This window comes from Xiphophorus couchianus, chromosome 10 (genome assembly GCF_001444195.1).
Source record: "Xiphophorus couchianus chromosome 10, X_couchianus-1.0, whole genome shotgun sequence".
NCBI classification, from domain to species: domain Eukaryota; kingdom Metazoa; phylum Chordata; class Actinopteri; order Cyprinodontiformes; family Poeciliidae; genus Xiphophorus; species Xiphophorus couchianus.
Genome location: NC_040237.1, coordinates 3,687,196 through 3,701,342, shown reverse-complemented (window position 1 = coordinate 3,701,342; position 14,147 = coordinate 3,687,196). Strand labels below are relative to the sequence as shown.

General features: G+C 37.6%; 1 protein-coding gene across 2 annotated transcripts in view; it reads right to left on the bottom strand.

Annotated features, from left to right (window-relative positions):
* LOC114152103 (testican-2) overlaps nt 1–14,147 on the bottom strand; it is a 41,946-nt gene that overhangs the window by 4,029 nt on the left and 23,770 nt on the right. For both annotated transcript variants that reach the window (XM_028029822.1, XM_028029821.1), the window contains 6 exons: nt 7,594–7,708; nt 4,589–4,697; nt 4,017–4,125; nt 2,198–2,317; nt 1,891–2,109; nt 177–239 (listed from right to left, as the gene is read on the bottom strand). In XM_028029822.1, coding sequence (XP_027885623.1) covers nt 177–239; nt 1,891–2,109; nt 2,198–2,317; nt 4,017–4,125; nt 4,589–4,697; nt 7,594–7,708 — 735 coding nt within the window. The remainder of the gene's footprint in view (nt 1–176; nt 240–1,890; nt 2,110–2,197; nt 2,318–4,016; nt 4,126–4,588; nt 4,698–7,593; nt 7,709–14,147) is intronic.

The following is a 14,147-nucleotide window of genomic DNA, read 5'->3' as shown; positions in this document are numbered from 1 at the left end:
AGAGAGTGTGATGGCAAACACAGCTGAATGGTGTGACTTCAACACATTTGCATAGTGGTGGCATGCCCTAGAAGGGATTTCAGATGACTACCCAATGAGCTTATGTCCAAAATGTAAGCTTAGGATTTAACACACATCTCAAACTTCACAGCGTCATGCAGAAATAATGCATTTACCGGGTTTCTTCTTGGCTGCCTGCTGCACTTGGATCCTCTCCAGCTCGGCAAGGCACGGCGGCTCTGCGAGAATCAAAACGAAAAGTGATGACAGACAAAAACCCGAAAGTGCTCTCCTCAAACTTTATCTCAATCAATGCTCTTCATAATTACACGTTTTGCCCGTATCGATTTGCTTAAGAAGTCTTGTATTTCAATCCCTGAGCGTGATTGATCGAGGAGGGTTCAGCTGAAAGAACATATGGATGCGGGTAGAGACGTAGGATAAGGAAACAAGGTGCACTTCTAGATGAAAGTAGAAACAAAGAGGACACTTTGTGTCAAAACCACCAAGGTAGCAAATTTTTGCAAGTATTTGAGGAAATTTACAGAAAGAGAAAAAGTTTAATCCTGTTTAACTGCAGAGCTATGTAAATCTTGTCACACACACACACAGTGACAAGACTGTAAACCAGAGATTTTGTCTTGTTTTCTTAAAAATTACTGTCCACAAAAAATTTCAATATACTGTCACAAAAGGGCACTTCAGCCTTTTGAGATTTTCAAGTAGAAGCAAATTCTGAGTCATATTCAGGCATTAATAAATAAGCTGTGCTATACTTCTTTTCAAATTGGTTTTAAATTCTAGAGAGCTCTGTTCCACAGTCTGCAGGATTTTACTATATCAGTAAATTTCATTTAGGTGTACAGAAAAAGACAACCTTTCTGCTTCTAAAATATAATTGTTATATCATAACGCAGTTACATTTTCAGTTTCTTCAGAAATTAGAAATATTTTTGATGTTTGTTCCTTTTAAAGATTCATCTCAATCAACAAAAATGGAATCTCAAGGTCAAAGCGTTACAAAATCTGATGACCAGAAATCAGGCAAAAAAAAAAAAAATCCCTTATTGGAGCATCTCTAAATAGAACTTTCTATACGTTTTCATCTATGTAAATAGTTTCTGAGAATCGATTAGGTAGTCAACTAAATCTATTTCTCATTAAATACCTGATCAATGGAGACAAACTATGTCAGCTGCTAAATTAAAGGTCATAACAGGCAAACATTCCTCATTTTGTGTGATGACATGACTGAAGATTATCATGGAGCATCATAACTTAATGCAGATAATGCTCTTAAGCTTGCAACCTTGTGTTACATTCCAATCAAAAAGGGACTGATTTGTTCAGACCAAGGTTCTGATGCATGTGAAAGTTGAAGGAAGAAGATGAAGAAACCCCTCGGGGACTTGTTAGTGGAGAAAATCAATCAGGAGAGCTGTCGTTTGGATTTCAACCTCTAATCATGCTGAGTTCGTTTGTTAGACTTGTGGGAGAATGAATTAATAGAGAGGTGACGCAAATCAGCAAACTCCTAGAATGGCTGTAGGTTACGTTAGCAAACAGTGGAATTTACCTGCTTAATTCCACACACAAATTGAAATATAAACATATTCATACTACAATATGTTTGTGGTAAAATAGGAAAAACTCAAATGATATGAACACTTTTGCAATGCTCTGTAACGCAAACTTTCTTTAAACCATGTTTTCTTCAACCCTGTCCAGTCTGTGGTCATATTTTAATGCCTACAATAAATTTGTTTAAGAAATCACTTTTCACTCATTTGTTTCACCCATTTTACAGTTATACTGTAAAGTGGGCTCTGCAACTCGGAGGAAGATGAAGATGCCTACTCTCAGCTCCCCTCTTGCAAAACTTTTACTCACTTTCTCTCCAGAAGCAGAGGCACCACTCTGCCGTGGAGACCTTCCCATCCTTGTAGCTATCACAGGAGTTGAAGAAGGGCCGGATGCAGATCTCATACTTGTCCAGGTTAATGGCGGCCAGCTCCGTCTGGTCCAGATACAGGTCGCCGTTGGTGTCCAGCTTAGAGAACATCCAGCCGATGGAGTCCTTGCAGCTGGCTACCAGGCTTTTTTCCAGCACTGTTTAGAAGAAAAGGTGCACTGCGATGGTTTGTCTCGGTTTTCATGGCAGAGTTAAACGGAGTTGCAAGTTCTGAGCTTCTCTAACCTGAGGTGGCACCAGCTCCCGGCTTGCCAGAGTTGTTCTGCTTCGCATTTCCATGAAGGAGCTGGAACCAGTCCCTGAGGCGGTCGCCCAAGTCAGCCAGATCCTGGCCGGTGCAGCTCTCTGGGGGAACAAATACGGAAATCCCAAGAATCAAAAGTCTGGCAGATTCTCCAAAGCAAAAATGATTTAGCTACATCCCTTAAAGGCAGACAGGAACTCCATATGAAAGACACCAATTTTATTACACAGAAAAGCTTTCCATCTGCACTGTCATATGGTAGTTATTTGATTGATTCAGACAACTGATCTGCCAATCAGACAAGACATTATTTTTACAACTAACTCTGAGATAGGAAATCACTTTCACCCAATCGAAATCCACTTTCATTTTCAAGACACACTTCTTCCAGGCTGCAGATCAAGTAACATTTCATATGTTTGGCCAATTGACATTTTTACATGCCCCTGAGCCTCGGCAGATCAATGGTGTTTGGGTCCGTTGATAGATTGTGTACACTCTAAATAATTAATTACTACCTGATTGAAAGAACAGGAATCCACAAGAGGAACTTTTGGCTAACGATAATCCCTAAGTATTGGTGAGTATTGATCTCACATTGGGAACAAGAGTTGAGTGGATTTGTCCAGTGAGAAAAGGAGATGAAATATATTTCTTTTTTTTCCCCCTCCCTAAAAAGTACAGAATTTGATCAGGTTACTGAAGTCGATCTATGTATCAAAAAATATTTTCATTCTCATAAAATAAAATTGATTTCTGTTAATTGTTAATAACTGAAGATTTTCTTATTAACTATGGAGTTGTGGGGGTTCAGTGGTAAAGATGGCACATCATATAGAATGGCTGTAATGATAATCTCAGTTGACCCAGGTGACACAAATCTTTAAAAAAGGGGAAAAAAACAGAAGCTTTTGGTGCTGGGTCTGAACAAAACACTGGGTCAGAGATGTCAAAGGCAGAGAGGGAGCCATTTGTATCCCATAGAACGATGTTCTGCGGCACCTGGTCCACAATTTGAAAATGGGCCAAATTTGGGTTCATAAGCCCAGGCAGCTTTTTTTTTTTTTTTAAAAATTGGATGAAAGTTTCTCTGAAGCTAAGCCTTTTAAAAAGCATTACAATCTTCCTAAACTGAAAAGAAAAAGCTATTCACCTTTTTCTAATCCCATTTTATGCTTTCAGTGAAATTTAAGTGTAAATAAGATTCTAACATCCATTGACTTTTTTGCTCAATATCAGAGTTGGGTGAGCCCATCTATTAAACTTGGATAAATAAATAAGACTGAGTGTCCCATATCTTATTTTTGTTACTGAAAATACACAAAAAAAGCATGCGATACCATTTTCGCGTTTCAGATCTGCAATTTTTTACAATTGTTTTCACATTCACCAGACTGCTTCATTTGTTTTGTTCAAATATTGTATATTTATTTTATTGTTGAGTGAATAATCTTGAAAAACACATTTTTGTGGCCCACAACTTTCACTTTGACACTATCAAAGTTATAACCTAGTCATTCTCAGTTATTGTTCATTACAAAGGCTTACTGAGCTTTAAACCAGCAGAATGAGAGTCATAAATATGATCTTAATTTCTCAGGGAAGATTTTCTGCAGAAGATAGAAAAGATTATTTCAGCTTAATCTAATGTCACAACATTTTGGTGTCCTGAAAAAATCTTGGTCAGAGTGTAAAATGTGTCCACATGTGTACAAAGAGACACATTTTAAGGGTAGATATTGGTTCAAAAGACTCCCCTGAGATACATCAAAATGCAGCAGGTAACAGAAAGGTACTTGCCACGTCTTATGTCAGTGTTTGCAGCAGGAGCAGTGGCGCAGGGGCAAAATCCGGAACACATGATCCTCAGGTCTTTACCTGTGAGGCAAGCCTGCTGCTCCAACTTACACTGCGAGAGAGGGAGGGCGAGAATGGAGATAAAATATTTATGAGGCTGACCGCAGGAAAGTGAGATTGTTCATTCAGACGAGACACTGCACTTAAAGGAAAGGCAGCAAGAATGAGCTGTCATTTTCTGCTGTCTTTCTCATGCAAGGTCAAAATTAAAAAGTGCACAGTAAATCAATAGAGTCCTGCTGGCGGACGGTCCACGGTGATGCTGTTCTAAAACAACGCCTCCCATTAATCATAAGGCCTCGCTCAGCCCGCTTCACATGTCTTCCCGTGAGGAGTGATGAACTGCCGCCTTGGTGCGTGTCAGCGTAGCAGGAAACTGCACTTGACTGGTCCTCATTTCATTATTTAAGGTGTCATTATAGGATGACACAGCCGCCATCCCTTTTATCTTATATATATATACAGTATATATACTGTATGTGTGTGCGCGTATGCGGGCGTGTTTGTTTTCTTACCTCTGAAGCATAGTTGTGTCCATCGGAGCCACATACTGGTGAAGATGCCGCAACAGGGCAAGGCTTGCAGCTGCTTTCATGTAGCTCTTGTTGTCCTGACTGTTTAACTCTGAGGATGAGAGGGGGAAAAAGATACTCTTTCTAGCGTTCACATCTGCAAAATAAAGTCTGGGTCAAAAGGTTACAAACACTCCAAGCTGACTAGAATATCCACTGTTTGGGGTTTTAAGTATTTATTTTGGTCTTTCTTCTTCTGGTGTGGAAACTGTTTCTAAATGTTACACTTGTAAATTTTCTCCTATTGACACAGGATGACAATTATACAATATATTCAATAAATAAATGTAACAATACTTGGTTAAATATCCCTAAGCAAGTTGTGGAGAAACCACACACATTGTAGCTTTAGGCAAGAATTTAATTAAATTTCAGATCAATTTTCTCAACACAAACCTTCTAGCTCATTTAAATTAGCTGTTTATTGTTCTTCACCATTTCATCCATTTTGTGCAGTGCACCATTACCGCTGTTAGTTAAATTAACCTCAGCACAATGCTGCCAACACCATGTTTGGTGGAATAATGTTCTCAGTTTTCATAGGAAGCGCTTCCTATTTGGTTTATGCCTTCACACACTCTGCTAATCTTAAATTCACTTCACTGTGCACAGTTGCTCCAGAACGTCCCAGTTTATGGTAAGCCTGAGGCTTAGTGGTTTTCGGGTTGTTCTCTACCAATTCTACTAAGAAGAGTTGTCCAATATTCAATCAGAGTTAATTTTAAAAAAACTTACTCTAATCACATTTTCTATAATTGGAGGTTGCTGTTTTTTTATATTACAAATTATAAATTACAAAAAAATTTAATTTTAACAGAGGTGTGCAGACTTTTTACATCTCTAACATTCAAAACAAAAATAATTAATGAGGCTTTTTTATGATATGGAGTAGGATGACAGGTGTGAGTGTCCTGATGTACAAACTGGTTCCATACGATGAACCAGCATCATGCAAAATCATAACTGGACTGCCGATGCTATCCTATCAAGTCAGTGAGTAAACTCCTTGACAACAAAACTATTTATATTGCAGTTGTTGGTTTGATTATTCCCCTGACTGCGACCAAATTCTTTTTGTGTTTATCATTGTTTCCTCAACTGTTTTTGTCAGTGAGATATAATTCCATTCCACAAACCTCCAAGGCAGATATATTTCTTAGGAGTGTGAAATTAAATCAGACACAAGTGAGAAAATATTTTTGTAGTTTGCTTGAACAGATCCAATATTCAACAGCTTGTAATTGTTCTGGTTTTTACAACAGCCAACAAACCGAGAGTCCCCATGTTTACCAGGTAACAGCATCAGGCTCAGCTGCTATCGTCACTATCGTTCACTGGTGCTGCGATGATTTGGTGCAGCTACATTCTTGCTCATTACCCACCGTTCGACACACATCCCCCCCACGCACCCCTACCCTCCGCTCAGCAGCGAGTCTGTACATGATGCACTTTATTGAAAAATATAAACGCCTGTCGCTGCAGATAGATTTCTCAGGTAGTAATAATTCACTCCATTAATTCATTTCAGGCGGCAACACTGCTCATTTGCTTTTCAATCAAAGTGGAACAAATGAGCTCAGGGGAAGATAAATGCTTTGAAAAAGATGTCTACAACTGAACGGGAAAGATTCTTTGCGAAGAGAGAAACCTACATGCAGGCGCAAAGGTTTACATGCAATCATCTTTAGCATAAACTTCCTATTGTCAATTTTGATGGGATTAATTGTGGGATTTTATGTTTTTTCAAGGGTAGAGCAGATGGTTCAAAATCTAAATCACCCTTAGGTGTGAGTGTGTGTGTGCATGTTTACTTGTCCTGTGACAGGACTAATGACCTGTCCAGGGTTGACCCCGCTTCTTGCTCAATGGCTGCTGGAGAAAGGCACCAGCTCCCCAGCAACACTAGAGTATAGATAATAGATGGATGTTATATTTTCAAGGTGGAATCACTGAATAAAGATAAGTATGTGAGTATGGAATGTATTGCGGATTTTTCTCTAAATCAAACTGTTTCAAAATTATGTATAAACCCTGATATATCCTGATATATATCAGGATATATATCTAGCTAGATTAACAAGCTGCAGAAAACCCAAATGCTTCTTTAAAAACATTAAGAAGCTGCTGGAATAATTCTGACTTAAATATTTGACTGCTCTTCTTGCAGGGCTCATTTAAATCTGTTCATGTCTTGGCTTGACTCAGCCTTCAAGCAATGTTTATGAAATTTTAATGGGGTTGAGGTCAGTACCATTTATGAAACTTAATATTACTGTGCATATTGATTGTAAAAGAACATTTTTCTGGCAGTTTGGGATCATTTTTTTTGAGTTGTGGTATTTGGTAAGTTTTGATTATTCAAGCTCAATTTGTAGTTAACATGACTACTAATTATAACATTTCCTCATGTAATGTCATGCATATCTCCAAATATTCTTTAATCCAAGAATATAAATCTACACAAACAGAAGAACCAAATCAAAACTCAGTGCTTTGTTCTTTTTTCTTCTTTTTTTCAGCACTGCTCCGCTTTGGCAATAGTCCTCAGAATAAATGATTCAGTATAGGGTTGGTTTATCATGATTTTAAAATATTACAGTTTCAGAAGCTTTACTTTTTTCCCCCTCACAGGAAAAAGGTTTCTGCAGTTTCAGCCTCTTTTAAACTAGAGACATTGTGCAGTTTTCTTAAGCTGTCCACCAAATGAAACAGCAGTATACAGTATGTACATTGTACAATAGAATGGTTTATATACTGTATATTGTTTTGGTCTGTCACATAAAATCCCAAGAAAACACACTGAAGCTTATAGTTGTTACGATGTGGAGGATGTTATAAAAGGAGATTAATACTTTGGCAATGCACTGCTGGTCCACTCAGATTATGCATCATCTTTTGCAGACATAAACCAAGACCCATTCTTATTCAAGGATTGAAACCTTTCCTACCTCTGCTCCAGTTTCTTGCGATTGATGCATGTGGCCCTCTGGTAGCCCTGAGCAACGCACACCTTATGCCGACTGCACTTCACATTCTGGCAGGGGTCCTTAGTGGTGTCGACAGCTGTGAATGCATAACAAAAATCAACATTGTAGATACGGAGTTGTCAGTCACAGCTAAAAAGTTTGAAATCTCTGTTTTTATCTCCTGAAATAGAGAGACATGTTGTTGCTGTTTGTTCTTTTTGACAAGGAGCATGTGTTCAAGAAAATTATTGAGAATGCGCAAAACAAGGAGAGCTGCCATTTCTTCGTGCAGCATTATCAATTTCAGTTTATTCAATACACCGCCTGAAATTATCTTTCATTCTCACTAAACTATGTTTATACAAGCAAGCAAGTCCACTGGAAATCAGGAAGTAATATAAAACAATGTTTTATACAAGCAAGCAAGTGCAATGGAAATCAGGAGGTGCCCGGTGAAAAATAATTCCAGCAGTGCTCACAAATGAGCCAATTGTCTGCACTGCCAAAAACATTGACGCCCGGTTGTCATTAGTGAGGCGGCACATCATCTGTAGCAATGCCTGCAGTCTCAGGCAGTTGTCTCTGACTGCAAGGAAACCTGACAGCACTGATTGAGCATCTTCTCCTCTCGGCTTGCCACATCTCACTTCCCCCATGTCAACTCGTCACTGTCTTTCCCCATCTTGCCTCCTCTCTCTCGTACAGAAACAAACACTCCCATCTATGTCTCAAGCATTCCCTTTTTTCTTCCCTACAAACCCCCACCCTCTGTTCTCTACATCTTTCTTTCCCCCCCCATCTCTTCAGAGAGTCAAGCAGTTCAATGCCAGCCTCTTTTCCACTGATAGACCGAGACGGAAATAGCACAGCATCCTCCACCTGCCTCAGCCAACGGTCAATGCCACTGGAAAGTGGATGTCGCACCTTCGCAGTCCATTTGTCGCCTCAGAAAACTCAGAGGCTCTAGATCAAATTAAAAGTGACTGGCAGGGAGGCAGTCGCTCAGAGAAATTTAAGCTGTGAAATCCTGAGTCAGCTTCAAGCAGCTGTTTTAGTCAACTTGGACATTAAACAAGTGGCGGAAAGCCAGATTTCTGCAGATCTGGTGTCAAGGTACCACCTTAAGGAGCTGGGTAGAATGAAACTGAAGACTTTCTAAAGAACCCACGCATTATTTGATATAATAAGAAAACATAAATTGTTCATAGTGTTTTTGCATGATTACCTTTTCATAGTGCGCTGCTTAACAATGAGCGTTTGTTCGTCTTGTTCTTATACATGCTTCTCTACCTGGTGCATTTTAACAGTGATAATTATTGCATCAATTCTAAGCAAACTTCAAGACAAAATTATGTAGATGCATTCAGAGAAAGTGCTTTTGATTCATCCTCTTTTAAACAAATGGGAACTGTTTAAGGAACTGTGGTCATTTTTGAAAACCCTTCAAAGAATTCTTTTCATTCCAGTTATCAATTTTTTCACTAATACTTCCAGACCTCCTTTAATAAATGTTTAAAAGCTATATTTAGGTCACTAGTAGCCTTTTTAAAAGCTTTAATTAGAGATTTTTTTTGTAAATCATGCAAGACTTAACCCAGAGTCGGATTTTAAGTATAGTAAAAATAATACTTTTATTGCTTTGGGGGATGGCAGCTGATGAAATCCTTGTGTAATATACAGAGAAATGAGGTCTCAACTCTAGCCGAGTTCCAGAAAACTTACTGTTGCTGAGTTCTTCTAACATTAAACATGTATGTTAGGAGAGAAAAAAACATACAGTGAGGGTCATAGCATGTTACTATGACAGTACTGTGGGGGCACATGCTATCATCAGTTGTTTTCATATAAGCCCATTCACGGCACACGGCAACACGCTTCAGTGTGGACGTTGTTACTGTGGGAAGTACTGAGGAGTATCAGCTGTTTATTTCGCCTGGAACTTTTGAACAAAAAACGCGATTTAAGCAAATAACAGCAAGCTGAAGGCATTCATTCATTAGTTCTATTTCTCATGTAAAACATTGGATTATAAAATGTTGGCAATCTTTTGGACATTTCAAAGTTAAGTATCTACATTCTCCATAGCATACACACTTGATCTCTCTATCTAATCTTATGGCTACTTCACAGGTCCACTAATTTAATAAACTATCTTATGTAAAATAGTTTGTTTTTTTTACTTTATGATGTTGGACAAAGGTGAGTATCTTTGTACTGATATTATGATACGGTGTACATATTCAGTTCTCCCAAGAGAAGACTGTAGTGTGTTTGGTTCTGTAACTGGAATATTTCAAGAAAAAAACATTGTGAATGAACAAGATAGCAACATTTTGCTATCTTGTTCATTTTTCTTAAACAGAAAGAAAAAAAACAGGTGCAAGTTAGAGCATCAGTAGCTGAAGCAACACAGGAAACAGGTATTTGCTCTAGATCTGTCTAGTTGTCTAGTGCCAGATAATATTATGCGAGAGGCTACAAAGACTCACTAGTTTTCTTATTAGTGATCAAATAGCTGATTTACCTCTATGTCACCATTTGCTGCAAGAGCCTGCTAATACCACATTTATTATGTGTAACTGGAATTTATCTAAAGCATCCAGTTTAGATAAACTGGATGTGCTGAGAAACAGCACAGCCAATCCCAGTCTCTAGTATCAGCTTTTTAAATTTCTTTGAAAGGCCTTGTGTTCTGGCAATATGCTTACACCTCTTCGAATAGCTAACGGCTAAATTACCCAACTGCTTCTTAAAGTTAAATTGTTGCTATGAAAACATAAAAAAGATCTAGACCGAAAATAATGAGTGAGATTGGATTAGTATGTTTTTTACAATGTTGCTCCAAATGAAATTGAAGACCCATCTAAGTTAGCTCTACTTCCTACTGAGGTTAAAAAAATAGAAACTATTTCAGAACAACGTTATTAAGTCCCAAAGAGAAATTGTGGCATGAAAGCTCTGCCAAACAGGGCTCAGAGTCGAGCAGTGCTCATAGCTCATAGCTCATAAAATTTGAAGTAAAAAAAACATTTCATATAAAAGATTTTGTGACCAATACACTTTGATTTGTCCCAGCAGAGGAACAATAAACAGATTTCATTGCACATATTAGCAAATTTGGCCCATGGACCTTGTTAATTAAGGCGCTGCCAGTAACCTCTCCAACATAAAATACTGCCAAATAAAACAAATCTATAAAAATATTAAAAGGGGTTTTTTGTTATATACAAAAGCTCATTATGAATTCATGGCAGATATTATTCATAAAGCACAAGCTTTAAAAATGGAATTTTCAAAAAGGACAGGAAGGACAAAAAACAAAAAAAAATGATACATGTATTTTTTAGCTTTATGAGAAAACTACCATAAATCCTAATATGTTCAGTTTTAACTGTAGTGGACCGGGCTCATGTGGTAACACAGTCATATACGTAGACTTGTGTATCATCAGAATATGTGTTGTGAAAGACTTTGTAGTACTTCATAATCTGAACTAGGGGAAGCAGAGAATAAAATTGTCCAAATAATAAAACCATGAGGAACAACACGTGATATCTGGTTATTCTGGTTTATAATTACCCAATGACAAAAAATATGTCCAGTCTTTCCCGAAATATTTGAACCAGCCTTTAATAATGCTGTCTGTTTTTCTTTTCCGCCTTTTTGTATCAATTGGTATGCTCTCATGTGTGTCGAATGCAGCACCTAGATGATATAATACAGAGGCAGATATTTTAGATGAATCATGGTGTTTAAAATTTTACCTAGTGCTTTTAGGTTGTGGAAAACATGAGTCAGAAGCTTTAAAGAGGATAATTTTTTAATTTGCAGTTTCACTGCAGGGTATTTATGTTTTTAACTGTGCAGAAAATTTAATTTAAGTGATAATAAATAATAAGTATAAAATACACTTTTTGCCCATGTTAATCCTAAATCCATTATTATTTTTGTTTAGTTGATTGCAACATAACACTTTCTTCTAACAGGCATATTTGAAGAACTTTGACTTCACTGTTTTTGTCATAATTCCTCACAATATTGCAGTTTGTTCATGTGAAAAAAGTTTAATGGTTTTTATTATTATTATTATTATTATAGATTCCAATAGCAATGTGTAGCTTCACACTATAAACATAATTTATGTATTCTTATTTGACATGAAAAAATGAAACTCAAAGACAGACAGATTTGATCTAATCTCACAAACTGCTTTATTAAGAAATCCTTGCATAGCTGGTCCACTGTTTGGCCACATGTTTTTGAAAGCAAAGTTCCCTTTTGGTAGCAATTAGGCCTGGGTCTGGCTTTTAAACTTGTAAAATCAAGAATTCACTGAAATAGATAGGACCAGCCTGACAAATGACTGATTTCAAAGTGTGTTTGATGATCTGAAACATTTAAGTGACAAAAAAGATATTAAATCTACAAGGGAGTCAATACTTTTTAATCGCACTTGAACACTGCATCCAGTTTCTCTCATTATAGTCATGCTTCCACAGAAATCCATCAGCTTTTGCATTTCATATTTCTGACATGTTTTCCCATCAGAATCCCCAAATATCAACATGGCAGCTGGGCTCATCGGTGGACCCACTGAACATCCATTTGTTTTCCATTTACTAAAGCACAGTGGGCTAAAATAAAACCTACTTTGGAAAGACGTTTGGTCACTCATTGTACTTCTAAAATATTAAAGTCTAAGGAAGACAGGCCCATTAGACTGTCAGCTCATGAGATATGTTCTCCGATTTGTGAAAGTTATAGAAACTAGAGCAGAACATTTTTATTAAAATATTCAGAAAGCAAAAGAAGTAAAATTAGTTCACACAAAAGACATCAGGGTTAAGAATGGCAGCTCCTCTGTTAAGTCAAAGCATCAGGCTTTTAGAGCTTTCCTTAAATGCAATCTGTTGAGCTGATGTCTCAATCAGCTCACTTGAAAGGCAGTCAGAGGCTAAAATTTTCTGATGTGTCTTTTGTTGCAGGTCTGCTACTACACCTTCCAGGAGTCTTTCCTGTCTTGGGAAATTTTCAAAGAAGATGTCTTTGATCAATTAGATCTGCAGAATTAGTTCCAGAGGGAGCTGTGATGGGGGATGAAATCAATCGTATTCAAATGAACGCCACCCACACTCCAGCAAGCAAAGCTTTTTTTTTTTTTTACAGGATTACACAAGTTATTCCTCTTGTTGTTTTCAGAGATGAGTGGGAAAAATTCCAGCTTAAGGCAGCGCGGGTGGGGTGTTAAGTCTGACCCCACCACTCCCCATTCAGCAGTCTTACTGAAAAAGGTCTGCTAATTAGCTGCAATGTGAGCAGCACACATAAAGGGGGGCGGGGGGGGTGAAATGATTGATGACACAGTTTATGGTTCTGACCTTTCAAAGAGTGAGCCCAAAGCTGGATGGAGAGTAAAACTGAACAGTTGCATAGGCAAAGCAACCACCCAACTTCTTACTAACTGGAAACACTGCAGCTGAAACCAGCAACATAGATACATGTGTGAGATGTCTTTTTTCAGACTGCATAACATGGAATTTGAACATGATCATCTCTTTGTGATGTCTTCTTTTAGAAATCACCTTTTGTTGATTTCTAAAAGAACCATAGCTCCTTTAACTGGTTCTTCAAACTATATTAATGGATGCAATAAGTTTCAGTCTCATAATTTGTCAAAATCAGTTCAGAAAAACAAATGAATTCCTCCTTAGTGAAAAATCTTGGGATACAAATGGTAAAGAAGCAATTAGATTTTACATGACTCTGGGTATTTATGAATATTTATGTCCTGATCATGCATTTTTTAGCTTATGGTGCAGATAGTGTGATGGTGACATTGAAATATTGAGATGAAATCCTTCAAAAGCTTATTGGAGATTTCATCCAGAATGGAAGGAGGATGTGCTAACCTGCCAGTAGTTCTGATCTCAACCTCATTAAACCCTCTAGAGATCAGCTTAGACATTCTGTTCAAACCAGAGTGACCAACAGAAGGAAAATATAGATTTGAATGACTGTGATCACAACATGTGAAACAGCTAAAAAGATTTAAAGCAAAAATATTTTAGTTATTGATTTATTTTAGTCATTTCTGACATTAATATGTTGGAAGCAGGAAATACAATGGAACACAGAACATATTTAACAAAACAAAATGCTAAAAGCCCTCTGATTGACATGGACAGTGAAGTCTGCTTTATAAAGGTTTGTCTCCAGTGTGACCCACTGTACTACAGCATAAACTACAAACTGTTGCGGCAGGCATTTTGGCAAAAACACGGCAATGCTTGAGGGCAATGTTCTGCTTGGGAAAGTCTGACCCATTAGACCTGGCAGAGCATGAATATTCCTGGGTAGTAGTGGATCAGAAATCTTTTTAAAAACATTTTACATAACACACTGCAGCTGCTGATTTGACATCAAAGGTCCACAAATTTATCTAACCCCTATGCACCCATCGGGCATTTTTGATTTTTTTCAAAAGGTTTTTTTATTATTATTATTTGGTGCTTAATTTGACTGTGTAACAACTTTTT